We start from the raw sequence: 26782 nt of genomic DNA on the forward strand, positions 1-26782 counted from the left end.
AATCATATTCTTAATAAAGGATTATTTACCCTATGCTTTTGTATGTTGGGAAGCTGATAAGGCAAAGAAGCCATTTTCAAAAGTTGTGCGAGAGCCCTTTTTAATGGCTGAACACCTCATATGTTATGTGGGCTTTCCAAATGTTAGTAACAAATTCTTAATCCTAAAAATTTTGCAGTTTGGCCAATTGATATACTACCCCCTTTTTTGGGATAAAAAGGGGGGAGGGGGTTATTTTTAAAGCTATATTTTTTCACCTTATCACACAAATCATTGGCCCACATCACACAATCATTGGCCACATAACTGTTACCTGCAGAATCACTAGCAAACATCATAAAAAAACATAATACAAAAAAATATCGTGGCAGCTGCAAATTCACACAAAAATAAGTTTAAAAATAGCAGCAGAAATCACAGGATTTGTTTACAATTCACACAGAAGGTTGAAACTATGGGCATTCGGTACCAACTTGGTGTTCTCAGCAGCCGAGTGGTGAGAGGCTGCTGGGTTTTACAAACTTCCACTCGATGGCAACTACTGGCCAGAAGGTTGAAAATCATATTCTTAATAAAGGATTATTTACCCTATGCTTTTGTATGTTGTGGGAAGAATGATAAGGCAAAAGAAGCCATTTTCAAAAGTTGTGGCGAGAGGCCCTTTTAATGCTGAACACCTCATATGTTATGTGGGCTTTCCAAATGTAGTAACAAATTCTTAATCCTAAAAATTTTGCAGTTTGGCCAATTGATATACTTACAGAGTCGTCGTCGTCGTCCCCCCCCCCCCCATCTTATTAGTTATTTTTATTCGCTCTGAATGTTTAAAATGTTCTACGTCGATTCTATCAAGGATCTCTTCAATACCATGATCAGATGGTACATATCACATTCAAATTAAGGATTCTTTCAATTAGAAAGAGCATAACAAAACTAATCCAACTTCTATGGTTCTCTCACTTTCAATTTTGTTTCAGTTAGACGTTTATTACAACAACCAGACTTTTTTTTTTTTTTATGTTGAAAAGAAATATTGAATTTTTTTCAAAATATCTCAAGATGGGAGAGTCTTCTTGACAATTTGTCTTGGGCACTAAAATTACACTTTCCCAATAAACAAGAAATGTACAATTGTTTAGTTATCTTAACTTGATTACTACTGTTCCTGTTAAGGTTCACTATAAAATTATTTACAGAGAGTCACCTATTAAACTCTTTGCTTGTAAACATCCCCCTCAGTAGTCTAAGGCTTTTGAACATTCATGCAGCATCCATGTTCAAGAATTTAAACATAGAAAAGTGTTAAGTTTTAAGCTTCTCACCTGGAGGAATCTATCAATAATAGAAACTGTAAGGTAGAGTGTTTCTTGCAATAGCGTGAAGCGTGAGTGAACCTGTACAAGCCAGTCTATCAAAATTGCTCTCATCTTCCCACTAATCACTTGTCCTTCAAGGTACCCACTTTTGACCTGACTTCTATCCTGTAAAGATAAAATTTTGTGAGAAATAAATTTCAAGACTGCAATTGAAAAACATACTATCTCAATATTAAGGTCTCGTGCCAGTTCAAGACTAGCACCGTTGAGAGCACAATATTTCAAGACACTTTTTTTTTTATTTTATTTTTTTATTTGTTCAAGATCTATACTACTGTACAGCTTTATCTACAATACTTCCAGCCCTGAGATCTTAAAACTTTGATATACCACTTTGAAATGACTGATGTTCAACACTGGTCACCAGTCAGGGTAAAGTGGAATCTTAACATTCTGGGTTTATCAACAACAGTCAAAAGGAGCAATTCCCTGTTTACAGTTACACACACACACACACAAAAAAAAAAAAAAAAAAAAAAAAAAAAAAAAAAAAAAAAAAAAAAAAAAAAAAAACACTATAGTACTTGCAACTGATAATACCATCTGGCTTGTTTACTGAACTAAGTACTTATAAAATAAAGCCCTTGTTTGTTTCTGTTATTGCCACTTAAAAAAAAAAAAAAAAAACACTACCAAAGAAAATTTCCATGGCATACATTTTACTATCAAAGCATCAGTTGAAAATCTTGCATTTTTTAAAGGTAGTACTGTGAAATTTCCTCGCCTATTTTGACTAAAGAATTTTTAAAAATTTCAAGACAAACCTCTAGTTCACGGAGATACTTGTAGATCTCATTCACATAATCAGAGACCAACTGAGGATTACCACGGTCCTGTGAATCAATGTCCTCAACATTCAAAAGTTGAGTAGAGAAGGCAATGGACAGTTCCTCAACCTTCGCTTCTTGCACATCCATGTCCTCAACATTTTCAGTGGGTTCCTTGACATTTTCATTTTCTTTTATGTCTTTCCTAAAACATTTACAGTATATTAATATCCAGTACATTGCAACTCCAGTACATGCACAGTACACAAAATATCAACTACATATAATTTACACTAAGTCCTATCCTATTGACAAATATTCCCACATAATACTCATTTGCTCTATTCTAAAAAAAAGTGCATTAAAGGCCATGCAAAAAGCTGTATTGGCTGAAGAAATGTACTGTATTTGTAGTTAACATTTTTTTATAGTTCACTGTGTAAAATATATCCCCAAGTGTAAGCTCAAAATTTTCATGGGCTTACATAAAAATAATGTTTACCTGTTCAAGTTATGTCAACTGCCAGGTCACTTCTTGGTATCAACATAAATGAAAAATATCCAATTTTTACCCAATATTTTAGGTTAGCTGTCCACCCTACCAATTTTCTTTCAGGCAAGCTTAATGGAAGTGAATATAAGAATGTTCCAAAGTATTTACAAAATCATATATGATTAAGCAACTTACTGTAATGAGTATCTAAAATAGTACATGTATCGCTTTATATATGTTCATTTTTTTTTTTTTAAGAATCTATAAGAAGCATAATTATCTCTCTATTTTCTCGTAAGGAAATATTCAATGCTTTCTTACTGTGAAGAAGCACTCAAGCTTACTGGCTTCCTCCTATTGATCAAAGCTTTGAAGTATAAATTTTGTTTAGCCAATATTTTCACAATGACAATTATTTAAAGTAAATTGTATTTTTCCTAACAATACAAACCGGAGGTTCTTTACATTATGAATTACTTTCAGCGAAGGCTGGAAAATGTCCACTGAACTTTCAAACAAGGTGGTTAGACAGTAAACTACCTGTCTGGGAGTTCCCTCCCAACCAGACAAACATTCAAATATGCTTTTGGACCAGGTGTCAGATTGAGGGGTATCATGAGGTGGGCATAAGTGTAAACTAAAGGACCTTAGATTTGTTAGTTAGGAAAAATACAATTTACTTTAAAAAATTGTGATTTGTTCCTACACGATATAACAACCATTGGTCCTTTAGATTAGGAAGACTCACTTATTGGAGGGAGGAATCTGAACGAGTCTCTATGAACTGAAGGGAGTTTGCCACACTTGGGTTCTCTTCCTGTTCAATAGAGTGAAGATGGAAACCAAGCCTCTAACAAGCCGATCAGATTATAGGAACTGCAAGATCAATAGTCAGACTTCTGGGCCATTCCAGATGAGGGAGAAATACATAACCTTATATGAAAGAGGTATAAGGAACCTTAATGTCGGAGACAAGGCAAATAGTACAATCATTGGGTTTGTCTTATGCCATGGCCTCCTTCTCCCCTTTGCTAGGGGAAGGAGAGGATTATATTCTATAATCTAATCAAAGAAAATGACTACGAGCTCAATGAATAGACTTACCTGCACCAGCTGCCAGTTAACATGTAACAGCTCATCCCTGCCTGAAAGAAGAGCGGGATGATATGAGAAGGAAAGCCAGTCCCCTTCGCAATTACATTCGCATTCATCACTGTCCATCTTGGGTAAGACGCAACTTTGTCCTACATTAAAGAAGCTGGGTAAGATACACAATTTGAGCAGTCACCACAGGATATATCTATATATGTAAAAAATGTCCAAGGACTTATGGACAATATCCCAAAGGTAGACTACACCCCTGCTTTCAGTAACTGAGGAACCAACAGGTTCCTATGGAATGCGAGGGAAGGACCAATGCCTCTTGCTTAAGGAGCTCTCGGATGAAAGGTACCAGTGTTGTCTTCGCCCACGGCAGAGTACACTCTCCTGATCATCTCATGAAGCCAGAAAGAAATGATGCTCTTGGATACTTCTTTCTTGGAAACACCATTACTAATGAAGCCGCTGACACAAAGGCCGGAGATGTTGACTCCTCTTCAGATAACGCTGCAGAAGTCTTAATGACAAAGTAGCATCTCGTCTGGGTTCCAAATCTTCGCTATGAAGTCCATGATGAAATTGAACATTACCGATCCCCATCCCCTCAGGTGTTTCACATCAAAGGAAGTCCATGTAGTTCTCAAACACACTGCTGATGCCAGGGTAAGCAGGAAAATGGTCGAGGGTCCGATCCCTATCTAACAACTCAAAGGCTCCCACACAGGAGGCCTGAGATCCCTGGGTGGGCATGACCTTTTGAAGCTTCTCATGAGCAAAGATATCTCCAAGGAGTTGGTTATAAATGCCTTTCAGCTTCAAGACTAGGCCTAGTGCACACCTATAGCCTTTTACAACTGAAACAGAGAGATGCTTCTCAGTGAAGAAAGACAAGGAAGTTCATGACCTGCTGAAGAGTAGCTCTGTCAGAAGAGACCCCCCTCTATGACACCAACCAAGAAGACTGCCACTTTCCCTGGTGTGTCACTGCAGAGGACTGCCTGAGCCATCCTGCCATCTCTGTCAACTGCTCTACGAGAAAAGCCTCTTGCTCGCACGAGATGGTGGATACCTCCAGCCGTGAAGAGACAGGGACTGCACTGCCTTGATGTGTAGCACTCTATGTGGGGTTGACATGGAAGGTTGGGCCAGGGAGGAATCTCTCTTGGTGCTCTGTGGGATGAGCTAGCAGATCGGGATACCAAATAGCCTGAGGACATTTGGGAGCCACCAGAATCACCCTTAGATTTAAAGTGATCAACGCTCGGTTATCACCCTGCAAATTAGAGAAGAGAGATAAGACGTATACATCGAGGTTGTCCCTCGAGTGTTGGAAAGCATTATCTGCAATGGCCCATGGGTCTGGCAATAAGGGGGCCTGGCACTAAGAACAGAAGATTAGTAGCTATCTGTTGTGCCAGGTTGTGAACAGATCTACAACTGCTCACCCCCATAAGTCATACAGCCTTTTTGTAATATCTGCCTGAAGGGACCACTCTGTCCCTATCACCTGATTCTGCCTGGAATGTATCTGCCTAACAGCTCTACCAAGTGAGCCACTGCCCACTCGTACACCTGCACTGCCAACTGATTGAGCGGGAAGGATACGAGATCCCCTGCTTGTTGACGTTTGCCACTACCATGGTGTTGTCGCTCATCAGCACCACAGGCGTGTCCCATCACTCGATCTGTAAACTCTTGGAGGGTTAAAAAGGCCACCTCAAGTTCCAAGATATTGATGTGAAGGTGCTTGTTGTGTCAGTTTCACACCCCTGAAGTCAGCAACTCCTCCAGGTGTGCACTTCAGTCAATGTGTCCTATTAAGAGGTTCCTGTTGTCCAGCCACCAGTGCCAATCCTCCCTCACCTCCTCCAAGAGGGGGATGGGAAAGGATTGAGTCTCAAAACTGGGACCACCACTCCTTCAGTCCCCACTGGAGAGAATGAAGGTCAAGCACCCCATGAGGGACCAGCTTCTCCAAGGATGACCAATCACGACTTGCCATTGTCAAGGTGGCTACACCTGTAGAGACATTAACGGCCGTGCTGCCTTCCTGAACCTGCTGATAAGAGTGAGGGCAAGACTCTTGCTGTTACTGCATCTATCAGCATGCCCAAGTACGTTATCCTCTGTCTGAGGATGAGATCCGATTTCTTGAGGGTTATCACAATCCCTAGACTGCGGCAAAAATAAAGAAGTCAATCTCTGTCCTGTAGCAACTGCAAGCGAGAACTCACTAAGACAAGCCAGTCATCAAGACACCTTAACAGACATTCCCCCTGCAAATGGGCCCAAGTTAAAACTAAGGTGAACACTCTTACTGTCTCCCAGAAGACAAAGCGAAGGTACTTGTGGGAGGACAGGTGGATGGGTATTTGAAAATGCACATCCTTCAAGTCCACTGTAGTATGAAGTCGTTCTACCTGATGAAAGCGAGCATGGAGCGTGCCATTTCCATCGTGAACAGTCTGGCAAATGAAACTGTTCAGTGGAGAAAAGGTCTGACAGTCAATGAAAGGTGTCGATACTCCTAGGTACAGCAACACACCAAGAAGATAAAGTAATGACTGATCTGGATCAACCAATACAGTGTCCAAAACTCAGATCATGAAGGATTCGAACTCGTCAATAGATGCCGAATGATTGCGCATCCAAGATGGAGTCACTATACGACAACCACCTTTTGAAGGGTGACGAGAGCGAAAGATGCAAATCGTCTATTTCTTTGCCAATGCTGGGGAGAGATGAGATGCGGTCTTGGTAAACAAAACTGTGATTATTCTTGATAGGTATATGCACTCTAGAGGAATCAAATGCCGTCTAGAGACGGAGTTTCTCATCAGTAGTTGAATCTCAACTAAGGTGAAACAATACTACTTTAAAAAAGGCTAAGGCAAATGTGGACCTACATCTTCACAGTTGAATTGGAGAGAAGTGAACTCTCACGATTCTGATCATACAAAGTCCCATCGATGACACCAACCATTGAAGACGGCTCTAATCCCTGGCATGTTACAGAGGACTGAAGTAGTTAATCCTTGAATGCCTTATGAATGAGAAAATTGTATATTAGAAGACAAAACTCAAATTGTCTGAAGAAAATAATTCCGAGTCATCGCAGCAGCCGATGGGTCAGGTCAGGGTTGATGGAGAAGAAGACTAACTTCTGTTATACCGTGGGGTAAACAAAAAGATAATGAGTTAGGAGACATCTGTCTGAAAATTCTTGCAATAGCAAATGTGTAGCACAAGACATGAACCTTATGTGACAATTCTGAGCCAACCAGAGATCTGAATGTGATAGACGGGCAGAGATTAGAATTAATAGTTAACCCTCGACAAAGGAGAAACAATACTAAGATGAACAAAATCTCTGAGAGAAGGTAAAACTATGCCCCTCGCTACTTTGTATATTGAGTTGCCTGTTAGTGCATTCCATGCTGGAATGCGTTCAGCTTATAGAACTATCAAGTGAAATACAGGTACACTCAAGTACCTGCTTGTTAATCGAAACGCTAGGGAAAGAAACCCTCTTGTTCGGTGAGAATGCCAACCCTGTGGTGCTGTTGGTAAACAATACCATCAGTCGTCTCAAAATTAAAACCAGAGTTTCAGGTTAATTAAGAGAAGGCACTATTCGTCTCAAGTCACATACCAGAACTAACTTACAGGTATGAACCTAATACGTACTCAGATGGTGCAACTGTTAACAGACGCATGTCGTGAGGAGAATAAACTAGTATATTCATAGGTTCCTGTTAATCGAGCACCAGCCTAATTCGTCTTCATTCGAGAGTCAGGAATAAGGACTGGAAGCAGACCACTTTCATTCTCTAATGAAGCGAGCAAACATGAACCTGCCCCGATGGGGGGCTTCTACAAAAATAACAGGACATTGAAGACTACTAGTTCATGCCTAAATGGTTGTTCCCAAAACAGGAGCATCAGAGAGGTGGTGGTCAAATTTCTTGGTGCTATCCATCTTCGTGAACCGATTAAACTCGTGTTCGGCGAGATCCTACGACTAAACCAGGAACAGCCTTGTATTCGAACTCTGGGGAGATCCTGTACAGTTCCTCTTATTCCCTTGCTCATTCCAGTGTAACCCCGGAAGTAGAAGAAAAAAGAGAAGAGGATCGACTGTTCTTGCCCACTCTTCTTTGAACTTGTGGTGTTTTCAATCTACCAAATGAAGCATTCTTTTCCTACAACTTTCTCATTCGTGGGAACGTGATTGAAAGTTTTAAGTTGAATGGAGTTAAATGAGCCAAAAATTGGTGAGAACTCGCCATGTCCTGCTACGCATCCACTCCTTGACTGAACTTCATGAAAAGGACAACACAAACCTCCTCCTATATCCTCCAGATGCCTTGTCCTAAGGGACAGCGACATCAACCTTGGCACCTGAAGAGTAGCCATTCCTGGCTTTCACAGGTGGGTCCCTTCTCTCACCCTGCGCCACTGTCATGACAAAGAGACTACCCATCACTGACTGGGTGTACAATTCCCCTATGGAGGATGCACACAGAGCCTTGTGAACGAGTACCCAACAAAGCCCCGGTTCCCCGAGCAGCACCTTTGGAACCAACACAGAATGAAGGAACCTGGGTCTGAACTCCTGGGGCTCCCTAGACAGTAGAGGGGGACAGTGTACGGTTCCCGCTCCCAAAGAGCAGGCAACCTGATGAGAGAGCCAAGTGCTTCCTCCCCAGGGGGAGGATGCAGGCCCTTAGAAGTCTCGAGACTTCTTAGGTGTGCAGAAGCTACCTTCCTCTTCTTGGGCTGGGAAGCTTTTGAACAGGGAGGTAAGGAGATGTCAGACAACAATGATGATGACCCATGTGAAACTCGCTGCAGCACGGGAAAGGAGGGTGCTATGCCACGCCATGCCAAGGAACCACACTGATCAAGAGCAGAGTTTGTTTGGTATAGCCAAGAGTGGTAATCGTAACCAAAGAACTATCACTTCTTCCCAATTAACCCTTAAACGCCGAAGCGGTAAAAAAAAAATGTCTCCCGTTTTTGTCATTGCCTGAAGTTTAGTATGCAACCATCAGAAATGAAAAAAAATATCATTATCATATATAAATAATGCGATATATTGATAGCGCAAAAACGAAATTTCATTATATAATTGTATTCAAATCGCGCTGTGCGCAAACGGTTTAAAGGTAACAAGTTACTTTTTTTTTCGTTGTAATGTACACTAAATTGCGATCATTTTGGTATATAACAAATGTAAAACGATAAAAGCAAAACAGAAAATATTATCACAAAATAATGCATGAATTCGTAACGCGCAGACGTAAACACATTTTTTTCAAAAATTCACCATAAATCTAAATATTGTCCTAGAGACTTCCAATTTCTTTCAAAATGAAGACAAATGATTGAATATTACTATACTGTAAGAATATTAGCTTACAAATGCAGTTTTCGACCATATCTGACGAGTTGAAGTTGACCGAATGTCGAATTTTTTTTATATATATTTTTTTATATGCAATTATTTCGGAAATAAGAAAAGCTAAAACTTTCAAATATTTTTCGTTTTATTCTACATGAAATTGCGCACATTTTTATATATAAAACTCTATGAAATGCCTAATATGAAACGGAGCAAATATTCCAAGAATGGGACTTACGTATTTCGGAGATTTGTGGCGGAGAATCCGCGCGCGGAGGGAAGGAAAGTTTTTTTTTAAAATTCACCATAAATTTAAATATTGTGCTAGAGACTTCGAATTTGTTTCACGATGAAGATAAATGACTGAATATTACTAGACTGTAAGAGTTTATCTTACAATTGCGTTTTTCGACCATTTCGGTAGAGTCAAATTTGACCGAACGTGGTTTTTTTTTCTATTATTGTGATTTATATGCAAATATTTCGAAAATGAGAAAAGCTACAACCTTCAATCAACTATTTTTTGTTGTATTATACATGAAGATTGGCGCACATTTTCACATATAAAACTTCATGTAACGGCTAATTTAAAATGGTGCAAACATTACCACAATCGCACGTATGATTTTTTCGGAAGTGTTACCGTGCGGACGTAAAGAAAATTTTATTTTTTTCATAAATTCACCATAAATCGAAATATAGTGCAAGACTTCCAATTTGTTGCAAAATGAAGGTAAATGCTTCAATATTACTAGAATATAAGCGTTTTAGCTTACAATTGCGTTTTTCGACCATTTCGGTAGTGTCAAAATTGACCGAAGGTTGAAAATTTGTCACTTATCATTTTTTATATGAAAATATTTCAAAATTGATAAAAGCTACAACTATGGGTTGTTTTTAGTTGTATTGTGCATGAAATTGCACACATTTTCATGTATAAAACTTTATGTAACGGCTAATTTAAAATGGTGCAAACATTACCACAATCGCATGTATGATTATTTTCGGAAGAGTTACCGCGCGGACGTAAGGAAAAAGTTTTTTTCATAAATTCACCATAAATCGAAATATTGTGCTAGAGACTTCCAATTAATTGCAAAATTAAGTTAAATGATTGAATATTACTAAAATATAAGAGTTTTAGCCTACAATTGCGTTTTTCGACCATTTCGGTAGTCAAAGTTGACCGAAGGTTGAAATTTTGGCACTTATCGTTATTTATATGAAAATATCTCAAAACTGATAAAAGCTACAATCATGAGTATTTTTTTGTTGTATTTTACATAAAAATGCGCACATTTTCATATATAATAGTCCATGTAACGGCTAATTTAAAATGGTAAAAAAATTATGTCAAAGTGACGAAATAATTTCCGAGATGTGTCACAGATACTTTTTAGTGCGGCAAGAAAGAAATTCGCGCTTGCGCGCCTGCGTAACGATTGTAAACAAAACAACACCTTGATCCGTGAACTCCCAGCATCCCCCAAGGCGCGTGATTCAAGAGTTTTCGGCTGGTAGGCCTAAAAGTATTTTTCCGCAAATTTTTAAAAAAACTTTTGTATGTCGACGTAAAATACGTCCAGTCGGCACCCGAGAGACAAAAAATGTCGACGTAAAATACGTCCAGTCGGCGTTTAAGGGTTAACTGTTCTCCTTCCAAGTTGAAGAATAAAAGGGGATTCTGTGTCTGTTGTCTTACATGTTCAGACCCTCTAAAGGATTCCAAGGGGGGGGGGGGGACACCAAGGAAGGTACTTAACCATTCACCTAGATGGTGTTGGCATGCAATACCAAGCTCAGCATAAACCGAAACCAGACTGAAGGGCAAACTCATGTGTACTGGTCAAGGCTCGTCTTACTATCCAAACACTCGTGCTAAAGAGCGCTAGAATTCTAAGAATTCCTGCGGTCTGCGAGAATCCTGACTTTGTAAGACAATAATCAGGCAAGCCTTGCCTCGACCTGGGGTGGGGTGCTCGGCAGCATGATTCATGAAGCCAAGCACTCTGAGTGCCAGCAAAACCAAGGGATCCAGGAGCTCGGTGAGACTCCCAATTCTTGTTATAACAATTATCAGTAATACCAGTCTTGCCAGTGTGTTTGGAAATCACAGAAAACCAAAACTGAGAACGCCAGAAATTCCAAAGAAATCAATCCTTCAGCGAGACTCCCAATTCTTATAATAATTATCAGGAATGCCCGAATGTTTGGAAATCACAGAAAATCAAAACATTCTGAGAACGACAGAAATTCCAAGGAACTCCAGCACTGTGAGATTCCCAATTATTGTAATAACTATTGGGAAATTTCGTCTCACCCGAGTGTTTGCAGGTCATAGATCAGAACAGTGTGCCAGACATTCCAAGGAATTCAAGTGCTTGGCGAGACTCCCAAATTCGTCAAACGTAAATGATCATCAGGGAGGGGTCCCTCTTCAACTCCCATAGAAATTGAGGAGGAACAGTCATTTATGTGAGCATTCAAGACTGGATTAAGAATACAATTCCAGAGAATATGAACAATTCCACAAAATATTCCCTCGAGGCTCCCAAAATGCAAGACCCCACAGGGGTCTGCAAATTAGAATCTGTCCAAGGACAGAAAGAGCCACGGAGAACAGTCTCCAGGTGTTTGAATCTTCCGAATCAAAACACCAGGTGTCGAGACAGTGAGAAGTCTCTCTATGACATTGACAGAAGATCCTTCAATGATATGGATGTACGTCCGGTGGGACCCTAAGACCCTTCCAGGAATGTAGGCCACCAGTGTAGCCAGATGAAGTAGGAGGAGTAAGTGAGGAAGAATGAACACGCTCATTTGCCTTGCTAGCAGAACCAAATGGAGAAGAGAGTCGCAGGCAGCCATCAACCTGTGGTTATGACCTCGACGTAAGCCTAGGAGAGCGGGCAGGAGAAACGCTTACTTTCACCGAGACCGGTCGGTCACGCGAACATGAATGCCTGGGTAGAATTGATAGTGCAAATGACTGGCGAGAGCTGGAACTGTCCTGACAATGCATCCCAGACCCCTTAGAGGTCAAAACCTCATGGGACTGAACGTGGGACCTCCTACCAGTCACACCGCGTGTACAGTCTTGCAAGACCGTCAAATATACCCTGGGAACTGAGCGGTCACCACGAGTGTGATCGCTGGCAAGGTGCGAGTCACCTGAGCGACTCGTCCCGTTCTACTCTGTGCCAGTGTCATGACGGTGAGTGGACTCGTGTTAATGACTGTGGATTTGCATGCACTCGGGGAGCTCACAAATGAGCAACCAACACGGAACTAGTCTTAGAGGCAGAACCTCTAGGACTAGCAGCAGAAGTACAAAACAAAGTTTACACTTCTATGGCTCCCAACACGCTAGAACCTAGGGACAGCATGACTGTTCCTCTTCCCGAAGGAACAGGAGAGCCAACAGAAGACCCAACTGCCACCTCAGTTTCAGGAGGCAGACCCTTAGAAGTCTTGTGATGAGACTTCACAGGGCAGAGGGAGACTACCTTCTCCTTCTCTGGCAGGGGAGCCTTAGAAGTTGAAGGAGAGGAGGCTGAAAACGACAATGATGGCAACGAAGGCAAAGAGGACGATCACGACACTTGATGAACTCTCTTCCTTCTTGACTTCTTTGCCACCTTCAAACACGACTTTTTCTATGTGACAAAGCAGTGCTAATGAGTTACAGGTACAATTCTAAGGATAGGATTGCCAACACGAAGAGATATTCGACCATCTACTACTGTAATCCATAATCACTCACTGTTAGCCTGTAGAAGAAAATATGATTAAAAAAGAAAGATACTTCACTCGCATTCAAGGGCACTGCCCTCCGAAATAAGAGGAGATCCCTCAAACATCTAAACCACAACCCCCCCATCCAATAAGCTAGCAAAAGGGGTGAGAGAAGGGGGAATAACAGGAGAAAAAACAAGGGCAAACTTCCAAATTTCTTCTTGGTAATTCTCCAAAACATAAGCATAAATGTCAAAATAAATACACTGTCCTGCCCTGACATTAAAAGGCAAAAATAAGTGATAAGGATGTAGATACCCCCTTGCCGTCGACCCTAAATACAATGGGGAAAGGCGGCTAGCAAGGCTTAACACAAAGTGAGTTTGTATATTAATTAAAGCCAATTAATATCAAACAGTATATTCAAAATAATAAAAATAATAAAACCAGGATCCCACTGGAAAATCGTGACTAACGGCTAGTCAGCAAGAGCTCACAAACATATGTCTTTAATGGAAACCAAGACCCAATGCATGTCGCTACTCCCAAGATTCAAGCATATTGCAGAACCACAAATTTTCCTCAGAAATCATCGGCTAGAATTTGTGCACGAATTTCCGTATTTGGGCCACATCACAGACAACCTAAAAGATACGGCAGACATAGAAAAGAGGCGCTGTAAACAATGTGAACTGGCAACATGATTGCAATAAGGCTTGCCTACTGTCACCGTGACATGAAACTGCTGCTCTTCTACTCATATTGATACAGAATCTATAGGTGTTCCCTCTGGACGAAGAATACCCAAGAGACTAAGACATATCACTGCTGTGCAGCGACATTTTGAGACGCCTCACAAACACTCCTTGCTGCCACTCTGCCACAGAAAACCGCCTGGACAACATAAAAATCATTGTAAGGTGAACAATGTCCAGTCTGATTACACAACTGCGAAACAGCAGTAATTTGCTCATATAAAGCATCCTAAGGAGTGAGGCAAGATGATCTAAATTGTGGGAAAGATGGGAAAATGAGGCATTTGTTCCCTAAATGACTTAATATCTGTCTTTGCAAAGTACCATCTGCCGAATCTGTCATTATATTTCTGCAGTTACTGTTATTACTGGTATTTTACTTTTTCATTATTACTGTGATTATCAATTTAGAAATCTTCTACATTCAATTTTTGTATTTAGCCCTCTGGATTAGACTACTGTAACCACGTAAAGTCTCTAGCTGCATTTTAATTAAAACAATCCGTTCACCAATTATTACTACTTTTACTTTTTTGAAACTACTCTTAATATTATTACTGTTATTACTATTAATATGATTACTATCATTTATACTACTTTAGCAGCCATGTGGATATTGCTAATTATTAATTTTTTTATCATGTTATCTCATTTATCTAGATTGTGTACGTTACTGTCTGTACTTTGTAGTATACACCATGTATATGGCTCGAGCTGAAAATGATATTGTTATGATACAATAAAGTTTTATGCATACTTACCTGGCAGGTATATATATAGCTGTATTTCTGAAGTCCGACAGAATTTAAAAAAACTTCCGACACACGCAGTGGTCGGCCAGGTGGTTAGTACCCATTCCCGCCGCTGGGAGGCGGGTATCAGGAACCATTCCCATTTTCTATTCATAATTTTTATTTCCACTGTCCCCTGAGGGGAGGTGGGTGGGTACTTGAATATATATATATCTGCCAGTTAAGTATGAACAAACTTTATTGTATCATAACAATATCATTTTGCTCATGAACTTACCTGTCAGATATATATATAGTTGAACCCCACCGTTGGAGGTGGAAGGGACAGAATAGAAGGATTTTTGGGACACAAATGCATGCAGATGATTTACATCTTGGTTCCACCTGTTAGCATAGCCGACTTCGTGATTACTGTCACCCAAGTCTGCTTCTGCTTTACTAGAGTTGCCAGCGAGGTAGAGACCTATAAAGCTGGTGCACTCCAGATGATCTGTCAACGGGGGCGTGACCACAATGTGACTAGACCATATTGACCATACCATGAGGGCTAAGAAGTAAAAGTAAAATATATATATATAATTATATATATCACCACCTGACCAACCTAGCCAAAGTTAATGTGTGTTAACTAAGGCTTCAGAGTTAAGAAGTCGTCGTTGTCAGCGACTCCACAACTAAATTAAGAGCTCTTCCTAACCATTTTCTACAGGATAGGATGAGTAGTACTTCTTGCCCCCAAGATTGTGTCTGCAGACACGTATGGCCCTAGCGAGCAGCAGATCTCATATGCCATCTTCACATCTCGCAGGGAGTGTGAAGTGAACCCAGAGTTGCTTCGCTAAAATATGGTACTCAGGATGTTGAGAGTGCCATGCTCTGTTGAAATGCTTCCGAGGCCGCGCCCTCACCTCGTGAGCATTCAGATAAAAAGATTTTCAAATCTTTTGTGCAAAAAAAAAAACACAATGAAGGAGCTTTTTTTTTTTTGTTTTTTTTTTTTTTTTTTTTTTTTTTTTTTTTTTTTTTGAAAGAAACTCCTTAACCCTAAAACCATAAAACCAGGGTGTACTTCGATATGGGCAAGTCTGGTCTTTTTCGGAACACTGCAGATTGCCCGACTGACTTCGACTTTCTTGATTTTAAGTAGATAAAACTTGAGAGACCTGACAGGGCACAGGACTCTCTCTGGCTCCTGCCCACTAACTTGTGCCATCCTTGCTTCCAAGATCCTGGCCCAAGGACAAAAAGGGTTTCCATTCTTAGGCCATAACGAAAGGCTTAGAGAGCACACCTCCTTGTGTTTCTCTAAAGCCAAAACTTGTGACGATGGCTTAAAATCTCACTAACCCTCTTTGTCGTATCTAGGGTGGTTAGAAGAAGGCCTTCCTGATCACATACAAGAAGTTAACAGGCAGGAGAGGTTCGAATGCTTTGACATCAAGAACTTCAGACTACGTCTAAGTTCCATATTGAAAGCTTCGATCCGGAAATGCACAGTCTGTACTAAAGTCAGGTGAACGACCAGTTGACCAGTCAGACGAATCAAGGACAGCAAGGCTGTACCCTGAAGACCAAAAGGCACTATTCTTAGCTGAAGGATGTGTCTGGACTGCCTGGGCGATTCAATCTAAGCAAACCTTGGGGGTGTATCAACGCAACCCAACGTCGTCCGCAATCGACTTCGTCAATAAGAAACTCAGGGCTACTATTATGTCGCCTGATCTCGCACGAGTGTCTGACTCCGAGAAAACAGGCGAGACAAAAAGTAGATGGTGAGCTAGAATCGAGATTCCACAGACCTCAATGATCGTGAAGGTCTTTGTTGTTTGACAGATGCAAATCTGTTAAACAACATTCTCTGTTGTCTGTTCGCACTGGCAGAATTTTCAAAACTCTCGGCAACCGCTAGACCACTGGTAGTTCAGGTGATCTCCCCCACGTTCCCGTGGCGCTGGTACTTGGAACTATTCCCGTTTTCCTCAGATTTTCTCTGAACCCTGTATCCACCTGAGGGAGGAGGGTGGGAATTTAATTTATATATACCTGCCCCAGGTAATATGCATAAAACTTTATTGTATCATAACAATATCATTTTTATGCATGACACTTACCTGGCAGGTATATATATAGCTGATTGACACATTTGGAGGTGGGTCACAGACAGCAATATCGTCATAATTCAAAAATTAACTAATTTTTTAAATTATTTATTAAGTTCCTTACCTGCTAAGGTAGCTGACTTCGTAGGTCCTGCCTCTTAGCCTGCTAAACCTTAGTAGCTCTCAACTAGGATGTGACCTGTTTGTTGAGGAAAGCTAACAACAAGGGTCTGACAACTGGACGTGACCAATTTGTTGACAGGAAACCCTAGCCCTCTCTTACCAGGGGCATTCATGCTAGGATAAGTTAGACCACCTGAACCACACACAAAGCTAACGTAACACATTACACTTCACATACTGAAGAGGAAATAACCCTCTCAGACAACCATAAAAAGAACACCACTTAATTAAAATACCTAGCATGTTAGTAATCTATCGAGACGATTCGTACGGACTTTTGCAATCCTGTAACGAACCTCTAGAATGATCGTTACATTCTACGCCTGTTGTTATAATAGGCTCTTTCTCGTAAACTCGAGCAGGGACCGAGAGAAGATACTTCTTAAGATATGAGAGAGCTGTGGAATATCAGAGTTGATGTGGACCACTGGTTCCAAAAACTCGTTTCGAGGACTGGAGGGACGACCGAATTGCATTTACTTCTTTCAGATTAAGATCCAGGACATCTGAAACACTATCCAGATGTCCGGCACCTCCTTTCTATCATGACGCACTGAGAGATGTTCAGAATAATTCCTAGATCTTGAATAATATTTCAGTTTCCCGGTAGTAAAAAACTGTGGTCTGAATTGCAGTCTATTCGGGGAAACAAACTTCTTCAGGAAGGAAATGGTCCCCAGCAAGCTCATCCATTTAACCCTTCCCCGAGTTATGCTTACTTCCCTATAAGGCTGCGCTTTGCCTAAGCAGGAGAGCATATAAAAGTGCAATGTTGCGGTAGACTCGTAGTTCTATACCGTGCGGTAACGAGCACCGAAAGGATTAAGAGATAACTCTGTTGAACATAGTAAGGCAAAACTAATGCAACGTTTATTTCATTCACGTAAGAAATCCCCTCAATCTTAGGCTAAAGTCCGTGATTGTAGGACAGAGATACAGTTAGTCAGTCAATCCCGCAGGAGAGACGTAACCGCCAGCACAGAGATACGGTTAGTCAGTCAATCCCGCAGGAGAGAGAGACGTAACCTACCGTGCATGACCGCGCACGATCTGTTACTGGCTCGGTTGGAACTTGGACAGTCAGACACAGCAGCAGCCAGCAGCTTACGAACGTCGTCTCTTAACTTTATGTCTGGGTTGCCAGCTACCCTATTCTACGAAGGAATAGGTCCGTTATTTTTGAACAAAAAGAGACTCTCAAGCTGGTATATTTAAGCGAAACAGAAAACGCTAAATATATAGATGCGTTTGTGTCGTCAGAACACTACCATACAACGGTAAAAAAGATAAATCGGAAACTCCTGGAAGGCTGCAGGGAGTGACGATTAAATGTCCTTAAAATAGTAGACAATAGACCTCTCGGTTGCCATCCGAAGAGGTAACTACAGCAAGCGTGTATGACTTGAACCAACCAGTAGTAAAAAAAAAAAAAAAAAAAAACGCAAGGCAAAAATTTTTATTATATCACAATAAAGTTTGTTCATACTTACCTGGCAGACTATATATAGCTGAATTCGGAAATACAGCTACATACATATCTGACAGGCAAGTTTCATGAACAAAACTTAGAGAATCGAAGCAGACAGCTCAAGCTTCTTAAGATACTGGACATAAGCGTTCATTGACGTAGTCTACCAGTTTATTTTCTTGTACGAGTCTGCGAATGAGGAAGGAGAGCTCTTCCGAACCTTGTCCTTATTCGCTTACGCAATATCAAGTTAATGAGATGTTTGTCAATGAGACTAACCCATTAACGGTACAGAGAGATATTTTGTCAATAATGGGAGGACCCACTTACTTGACAAAAGCGAAAGTATAATGTCAATGGGGGAAAGTCACTGAATTGACAAAACGTAATCCAGGAAGTCGAGCCTTTTATTTTTCGATTCCCGTCTCAAACAAGGAAGGGACAAGAATCCTGTTAAGAGACTGGGCTTACGGTAGGTAGAACGACGATGCTCAATCGGCATGGAAGTCTCTACTAGAAACTAACAAAATCTATCATCTGAAAAACCCTTTCAGATGGTCTAAAAAGCTTTAAATTTATTGGCAGTATGGCAAAGGAAGTCCTGTCTTGCGCTTTCCTGAAGAGCGTCCTTTTGATGAGTGCCTTTGCAAGAATCCTACTGAACGTTGCCGAAAATCCTGACGTTCAGGACGTCGAGCCTTTACATAACCCGTAACCGTCTTATCTCAAAGTCTTGACTGAGGTAGAGAAAACGAGATCTTCCCTTGAGCTTTCCTTAACTCCATCCACCTTTGCGAAAAGCAATATAATATTGACAGAGACCTCTTGAATTCACGAAACCCGAGGGTCTTGCTGGGTTTCGAAGACGAAGTTCTGTTCACTTTCTTGAGCTCAAATCTTAAACAAGAGCTTGAAGAGTTCAACAGAAACATTCTGGTGCGCGCTCGGCGTCCACTGGCGAGGACGCTCGGCGTCCTGGTGCGCGCGGGTGCGCGTTGGTCGCTCGGTGGCCACTGGCGTAGGACGCTCGGCGTCCACTGGTGAGTGCGTCCATCCGAGCGTCCTGTTCAAGCCGATCGTCCAAATAAGCGTGCAGAAAAGCGTCACGCTCCTGACAGGCGTCAAAACAAACGAGAGAAACTGCCTTCTTTTTCCTATTTCTTGGTGGAAAGAAGTACACGTGATCAGGCAACTTTCGCCTTCTTACTTCTCACTGAAACACATAACGAGGGAGAAGGGAACGTGAAGCGACCTCTTCTATAAAGCTTCTTTTTAGAGGGGCGCGAGTCCTTCCGAGAGCTCCAACCCTTGTGCGGGGAGGACGCCTTGGAGGACGAGAAGCAATCCTTCAGGATTCGTGCATGTGCACGCACTTTGGCAGTCTGGGGATTTTCATCAGAAACTGCCGAAGGCACGCCAGATCGGTGGGGTTCCCTGTAACCCTCCTTCGGCTTTCGACATGCCCGCCCTCTCCCTTGGTTCTGGGAGTTCGACAGAGGTCTAGACCTAGAGGCGTTATAAGGCCGATCTGACGCACCCTCCACTACACAAGGGGCACTGTCACTGCACTTAGCCACTTCACTATTGCTCTCTAAAGCAAGCACTTTCGATTCTAAGTTACGAATCGAAATAGTATAAGAGAAAGGGCAATAACCTCTACAGACACTGTTTTAGGGCCCGAAGGCAACATACAGGGTTAGGCGTAACAAAAACAGAAGTAGAACTCTTCACAACAATGAAGGAGAGCGATCACCTCTCGCAGACATAGTCATAACCCGTAGGCCATACTACAGCGTTAGGCAAAATAAAGTTACCGGAAGGTTAGCAGTATCACTACCCTGACTTTCGTAATTGATTAATTGCGTACATACTAAACAAACTTTTTCCTTACGGAATTAGACACGTTTACTGATTAATTGCGTACATACGAATCATACTTTTTCCTTACGGAAATAGACATGTTTACTGATTAATTGCGCCCCCCAAGTGCGGAACTACCGAAGCTTTCGGTAGCCACACCCTATCTTTGCAGACAACACCCTCTGAAACTAGCCTAACTAGATTCAGATATCTTATGCAAAAATGAATCAAATTCAAATCAATTTAAGATAGCGTATGCCTAGCCACAGAAATCCAAGTAAATAAATTAAAAGACAATTAGGATACTTAGCGGCAAATGAAGTTTCCAAAATCCTAAGCCGGAAGTACTGAAAACAGGTGTTTTCAGTACCGGCGACAGAAAATTTATGAATAGAAAATGGGAATGGTTCCTGATACCCGCCTCCCAGCGGCGGGAATGGGTACTAACCACCTGGCCGACCACTGCGTGTGTCGGAAGTTTTTTAAATTCTGTCGGACTTCAGAAAATACAGCTATATATATACCTGCCAGGTAAGTGTCATGCATAAAAACAAAATTTACTATCATTATAAGAGCAAAATGGAGTGTTTACATCCCAGCAGGTGGGTCTACTCCCCTACCAGATGGTAGTTACTGCCTAACCACCATGTTCAAGAATTTAACGGCCGTGTTCCAACTTTGCTGTAAAGTAATTCCTAATGTGAAGGACCGAGGATTTGAATAGTGTAGAAACTATGGAATGTTTACATCCAGTTGAAGGGCTCCCAACTATCAAATGGGTAGTCAACTGCCTAACCACCTTTTTTAAAATTTCAACGGGCATTCTCCAGCCTTTGCTGAAAGTAATTCCTAATGTAAGGACCGATGGTTTGTAAATCGTGTAGGAACAAACATATTCCCAGATGTGGGTGACTTTAAATACAATGAAACCCAAATTATGCAATCTACTAAAGTTCAAAACAGCACCTGCAAAAAACTTTGGACAGCAATATTTTAAATAAATTTAAGTTAAAAATTAATATACTATAAATTACAGGTTTATTATTTTCTTGTTTCTTTATGCCTATTTATCAAGTACAGGGTGGAAATTACCATGTAAACACCTGAAGCACATTCATTCAACCATAAACTGAAAATTCCTTATCAAATGGGGTCTTTTGGCATAATTGCTTGTCATAACCACCAATATAATTAAAAACATGCATTATAATTTCAGTAAATATTCCACAATCACTGACCATTTGGGAGAGTGATACTCATTAAAAGATCCATTCCTGAAACATTTCTGGAACTGTTAAACCAATAATACAACTTCCCCTCTAATATCAGTCTTCCCATCTGACATTTATTGAAACTTCACAGAGCTGCCTTGCACTTTAAATTTAGAAATTCTGTATGTAGCTAATCCAATTATGCACTTACAACATAAGCACTTTCTTGGCTCATGGAATTTCAGTATTTAAAGTCTATCTGCATAAATCCCAGTTATTTTGGTACTAAAATAGTTTTACCAGACCACTGAGCTGATGATTAGCTCTCACAGGGATGGTCTATGAAATTATCCCATTTCTACTTGTTCAAAATGAGAATATTGCAATTTTTTTTAAACCTACATAGTATATCCTACAATAATAAATGTGAAACATCAATGAAAAGCTTTATACATGCAAAGTTGCATACAAAATCACTGCTAAACATTACCTGCTCTGTGAAGAGAACTGTCTGGTTGCAGCTGCTCTGGCAACAAGAGACTGTTTCAACAAATCGGGTTTCAGAGGGCCAGTTGATCCTTTAGTGGGGATGGGCCGATTTCCCACATCTCCCAAAGCAGCTCTTCGTAAAACTGGACCTTGAAGGACTTTTGCAGCAACTTTTCTAGGGCCATTCTCATCATTTCTGAGAATCTGAAAATAAAATTCATGATTAAGACATCAAATAAAACTTGACCCTCTTGAAAATAATTTCTGGGGGGTTCAAGTTGTAATTTGATACCTACTAGTATATGTATACCACAGTATACTACATACCCGGAAATAAGTCACCTACTCTCATCCATCACCGACTTTATTCTATCACAGAACAATAGTGAGAAAAAAAGTAAGATCAGATGTTGGAAAATGACATAATAAAATAAGATTTTATGTAAACTTACCAAGTAGCTATAGTTTCTAACCATTAACAGCTAGAATTTTGAACATTCGCGACACTGCTATATTGTTTTGGCTAGGCAACACCCCCCGCCCACTACCAGGGGAAAGAGGAAAACTCAGCACTGATTTTCAGTTGTTTATGCCCTATTATCCATAAGAGGGAAGGTGGAAGGGCTTTGATCATGTAACTAGTTGGCAAGCATACATAAAATCTTATAAAAATGTCATCCCACTCCTTACACTCAAACACAGGCAAGGTCTCTCATACACTCCTGACCTCTCCACTTACTGCACCTCATGTGCGCATCATAGCACATCTTGGTCAGTCTAGTCTTGCAGCCCTCGCTACGTTCGACATACTAATACTCAGAGCTAAGAGAAGAGAAAAACTAATAAAGGTAAAGCAAACCAATATAATGCAACAGACAAAAAAAGATTAAAGCAGGTACATCAGCTTCAACAAGAAATTGAGAGAGAGGCGAACATAAACTCGGGAGCACTAGACTTAATACATTAACCTTAAAAAAAATAAATAAATGGTTGGTCAAAATATAGTATGTGAAGATTACATATGTACAATCTCTCTCTCTTCTTTCCCTCTTCCGACCGATTTATTTTTAGAAGTCTTCTCAACCACTTATAAGAAATTCTTTATTCCATCTCAATCTGTTCTGAAATTCCTTCTCATGAACAAACAGCGCTTTTTATTTGGACTAGAGAAGCATTGTCTTTACATAAGTATTAAGCTAACTTTTAAATGAAAATCACAATGTCGTAAATTGTATTTTTCCTAACTCTACAAACCAGAGGTACTTTAACCCTTAAACGCCGAGCCGGTATTTGCAAGTGTCTCCCGTATGCCGTTCGCGAGTGAGCGTTGAAGCGGGGGAAAAAAAAAAAAAAAAAAAAAAAAAAAAAAAAAAAAAAAAAGTTTTCAAAAAATCACAGCACGCTTAATTTTCAAGATTAAGAGTTCATTTTTGGCTCCTTTTTTTTTTTGCCATTGCCTGAAGTTTAGTATGCAACCATCAGAAATGGAAAAAAATATCATTATCATATATAAATATTGGGATATATGACACTGCAAAAAAAAAATTTCAATATAATTGTATACAAATCACGCTGTGAGCCAAACGGTTAAAGCTAATGAGTTAATTATTTTTTCGTTGTATTGTACACTAGATTGCGATGATTTTGGTATATAACAAATTGTAAAACGATCAAAGCAACACAGAAAATATTATCACAATATGATGCATGAATTCGTAAAGCGCGGACGTAAAAAAAAGTGGTTTTCAAAAATTCACCATAAATCAAAATAGTGCTAGAGACTTCCTGTTTGTAGAAAAATGAAGGTAATTGATTGAATATTACTAAACTAAGTGTTGTAGCTTACAATTGCAGTTTTTTACCAATTCGGTAGAGTTAAAGTTGACCGAAGGTCGAATTTTTTCTATTTATCATTGTTTATATGAAAATATTTCAACTGATAAAAGCTACAACCAGGGGTTGTTTTTGGTTGTATTCTACATAAAATTGCGCACATTTTCATAAATAAAACTTTATGTAACGGCTAATATAAAACGGTGCAAACTTACGACAAATGGATGAAAAAATTTGATTTTTCGAAAGTTACCGCGCAGGTGTAAGGAAATTTTTTTTTTTCATAAATTCATCATAAATCGAAATATTGTGCTTGAGACTTCCAATTTGTTGCAAAATGAAGATAAATGATTGAATATTACTAGAATGTAAGTTTTAGCTTACAATTGTGTTTTTCTACCATTTCGGTCGAGTCAAAGTTGACCGAAGGTTGATATTTTGGCACTTATCGCTATTTATATGATATTATTTCAAAACTGATAAAAGCTACAACCAAGGGTTGTTTTTTGTTGTATTCTAAATAAAATTGTGCACATTTTCATACATAAAACTTTATGTAACAGCTAATATAAAACGGTGCAAACATTACGACAATCGGCCGAAAATTTTTTTGATCTTTTCAGCAGTTACAGCGCGAATGAAGGAAAAAGTTTTTTTCATAAATTCACCATAAATCGAAATGTGCTAGAGACTTCCAATTTGTTGCAAAATAAAGGTAAATGATAGAATATTACTAGAATGTAAGAGTTTTAGCTTACAATTGCGGTTTTCGACCATTTCGGTAGAGTCAAAGTTGACCGAAGGTTGAAATTTTGGCACTTATCGGTATTTATATGAAAATATTTCAAAACTGATAAAAGCTACAACCATGGATTGTTTAGTTGCATTCTACATGAGATTGTGCACATTTTCATACATAAAACTTTATGTAACGGCTAATATAAAACGGTTCAAACGTTACGACAATCTGACAAAAAAATTTCTGATTTTTTTGGAAGAGTTACTGTGTGGACGTAAGGAAAATTTTTTTTTTTTTTTTTCAAAAATTCACCATAAATCAAAATATTGTGCTAGAGACTTCCAATTTGTTTTGAAATAAAGGTAAATGATTGGATATTACTAGAATGTAGAGTTTTAGCTTACAATTGCATTTTTTGACCATTTCGGTCGAGTTAAAGTTGACCAAAGGTTGAAATTTTTGCACTTATCGTTATTTATATGAAAATATTTCAAAACTGATAAAGCTACAACAATAGGTTGTTTTTAGTTGTAACCTACATGAAATTGCACACATTTTCATATATAAAACTTTATGTAACGGCTAATATAAAACGGTGCAAACATTAAGACAATCGGACGAAAAAATTTATGATTTTTTCGGAAGAGTTGCCGCGCGGACGTAAGGAAAAAGTTTTTTTCATAAATTCACCATAAATCAAAATATTGTGCTAGAGACTTCCAATTTGTTGTAAAATGAAGGTAAATGATTGAATATTACTAGAATATAAGTTTTAGCTTACAATTGCGTTTTTCGACCTTTTCGGTAGAGTCAAAGTTGACCGAAGGTTGAAATTTTGGCACATAGTTATTTACATATATGAAAATATTTCAATAAAAGCTACAACTATGGGTTATTTTTTGTTGTATTCTACATGAAATTGCACACATTTTCATATATAAAACTAATATAAAATGGCGCAAAAATTATGTCAAAGTGACTAAATAATTTCAGAGATGTGTCGCCGATGCTTTTAAGTGCGAGAAGAAAGAAATTTACGCTTGCGCGCCTGGGTAATGCTAGCAAACAAAACAGCAGCTTGATCCGTGAGCTCCAAGCATCCCTGAAGGCGCGCGATTCAAGTTTTTGCCTAGTAGGCCTAAAACTTTTTCCGCAAATTTAAAAAAAAACTATTTTGCGTCGACATACCATACGTCGGTTCGGCACCCAACAAACTATTTTCGTTGACGTTTAATACGCCCAATCAGCGTTTAAGGGTTAACATAAGGAATGTACTTATGGAGTAGCTGGAATTACGGCCGTTGAATCTTGAACAAGGTGGTTAGGCAGTAACTACCGTGGGGCAGGCTAGCCTGCCCGGATGTAAACACTCCACTTTGCCTTTCGGCCCAGGTTCAGAATGAGGGGTGGCATGAGGTGGGCATATCTGTAAAGGACGTCAGGTTTGTATAGTTAGGAAAAATATAATTTACGACAAATTGTGATTTGTTCCAACACATAATACAAACCCTCGGTCCTTTAACATAAGGAAGACTTACTGATTGGTGGGAGGAATCCGAGTGAGCCTCTAAAACTGACTGGAGTTCTGCGCAACTAGGCTACTCCTCCTGGTCGTAAGAGCGAGGAGGAGTGCCCTGCTGCCTCTGACAACTTGATCGGAGTATAGGAGCTGCACGATCAAGGGTCAGACTTCTGGGCCTTTTCGAAATGAGTGAGGAATCGTCACTCATCCGAAAAAGGGCTGTGAAGAATATTGGCGTCGGAGACATTAATGCAAAGTTCTGGGAAGGGTTTGCATTATTGTCAGTCTCCTTCCTCCCCTTGCTAGAGGAAGGAGCGGGATTGCTTCTATGATTCTGATAAGAAACATAAAAAGGATGCTCTATGTGCAAGTTTACCGCATCAATTGTCCGACCAGCCAGTGTGAGTTCGAGTCTATCAAAACCCGAACCCGGTAAGGCGAGGCGTGGAAGGGGGAAAGCCAGTCACTCTCGCATCCTTCTTACCTCTACAACTGCACACCATGGACGAGATACAACTTGTCCTCTTGAAGGAGCTGGGTAAGCAAACACATCTTGCAAGCATCTACCACTGGTCCAGGGAAATGAGGTTCCAAGGACCAGTTGGCAGTCCCGAAGGGAAAGAAAGATATGGTCGCAATAACCTATCCATCTTCCTGTCCGACATATTCTTCGGAGTGATGTCCAGTACCCATCTACTGGTCTATCCATCTGCAGCGAAGTCTCTCGTGGTCTCGTATCCCACTGCAGCGAAGTCTCTTGCAGTCCCGTATCTCACTGTGGCGAAGTCTCTCGCAGTCTGGTATCCCACTGTGGCGAAGTCTCTCACGGTCTCGTCGTCTCCGCAGTGGATAAAGACACCGACACTCCATGGTGGGTGTCGATAGTTATGGGTACCAGAACACGCCAGTAGGACGAAGTAATGACTGATCTGGATCAACCGATACAAAGTCTACAGCGTAGCTCGTGACTGTCTCGGACGCTTCAACAGCTGCCG

The 26782-nt window shown here is 40.2% G+C and overlaps 1 protein-coding gene across 1 annotated transcript in view; it reads right to left on the reverse strand.

The window, feature by feature from the left end:
* LOC135210174 (G2/mitotic-specific cyclin-B-like) overlaps nucleotides 1–26782 on the reverse strand; it is an 88210-nt gene that overhangs the window by 18937 nt on the left and 42491 nt on the right. The window contains exons 2-4 of the mRNA XM_064243004.1: nucleotides 21695–21897; nucleotides 2141–2348; nucleotides 1323–1481 (exon numbers count right to left, since the gene is read on the reverse strand). Of these exons, the coding sequence (XP_064099074.1) occupies nucleotides 1323–1481; nucleotides 2141–2348; nucleotides 21695–21897 (570 nt within the window). The remainder of the gene's footprint in view (nucleotides 1–1322; nucleotides 1482–2140; nucleotides 2349–21694; nucleotides 21898–26782) is intronic.

Source organism: Macrobrachium nipponense, chromosome 39 (genome assembly GCF_015104395.2).
Source record: "Macrobrachium nipponense isolate FS-2020 chromosome 39, ASM1510439v2, whole genome shotgun sequence".
NCBI classification, from domain to species: domain Eukaryota; kingdom Metazoa; phylum Arthropoda; class Malacostraca; order Decapoda; family Palaemonidae; genus Macrobrachium; species Macrobrachium nipponense.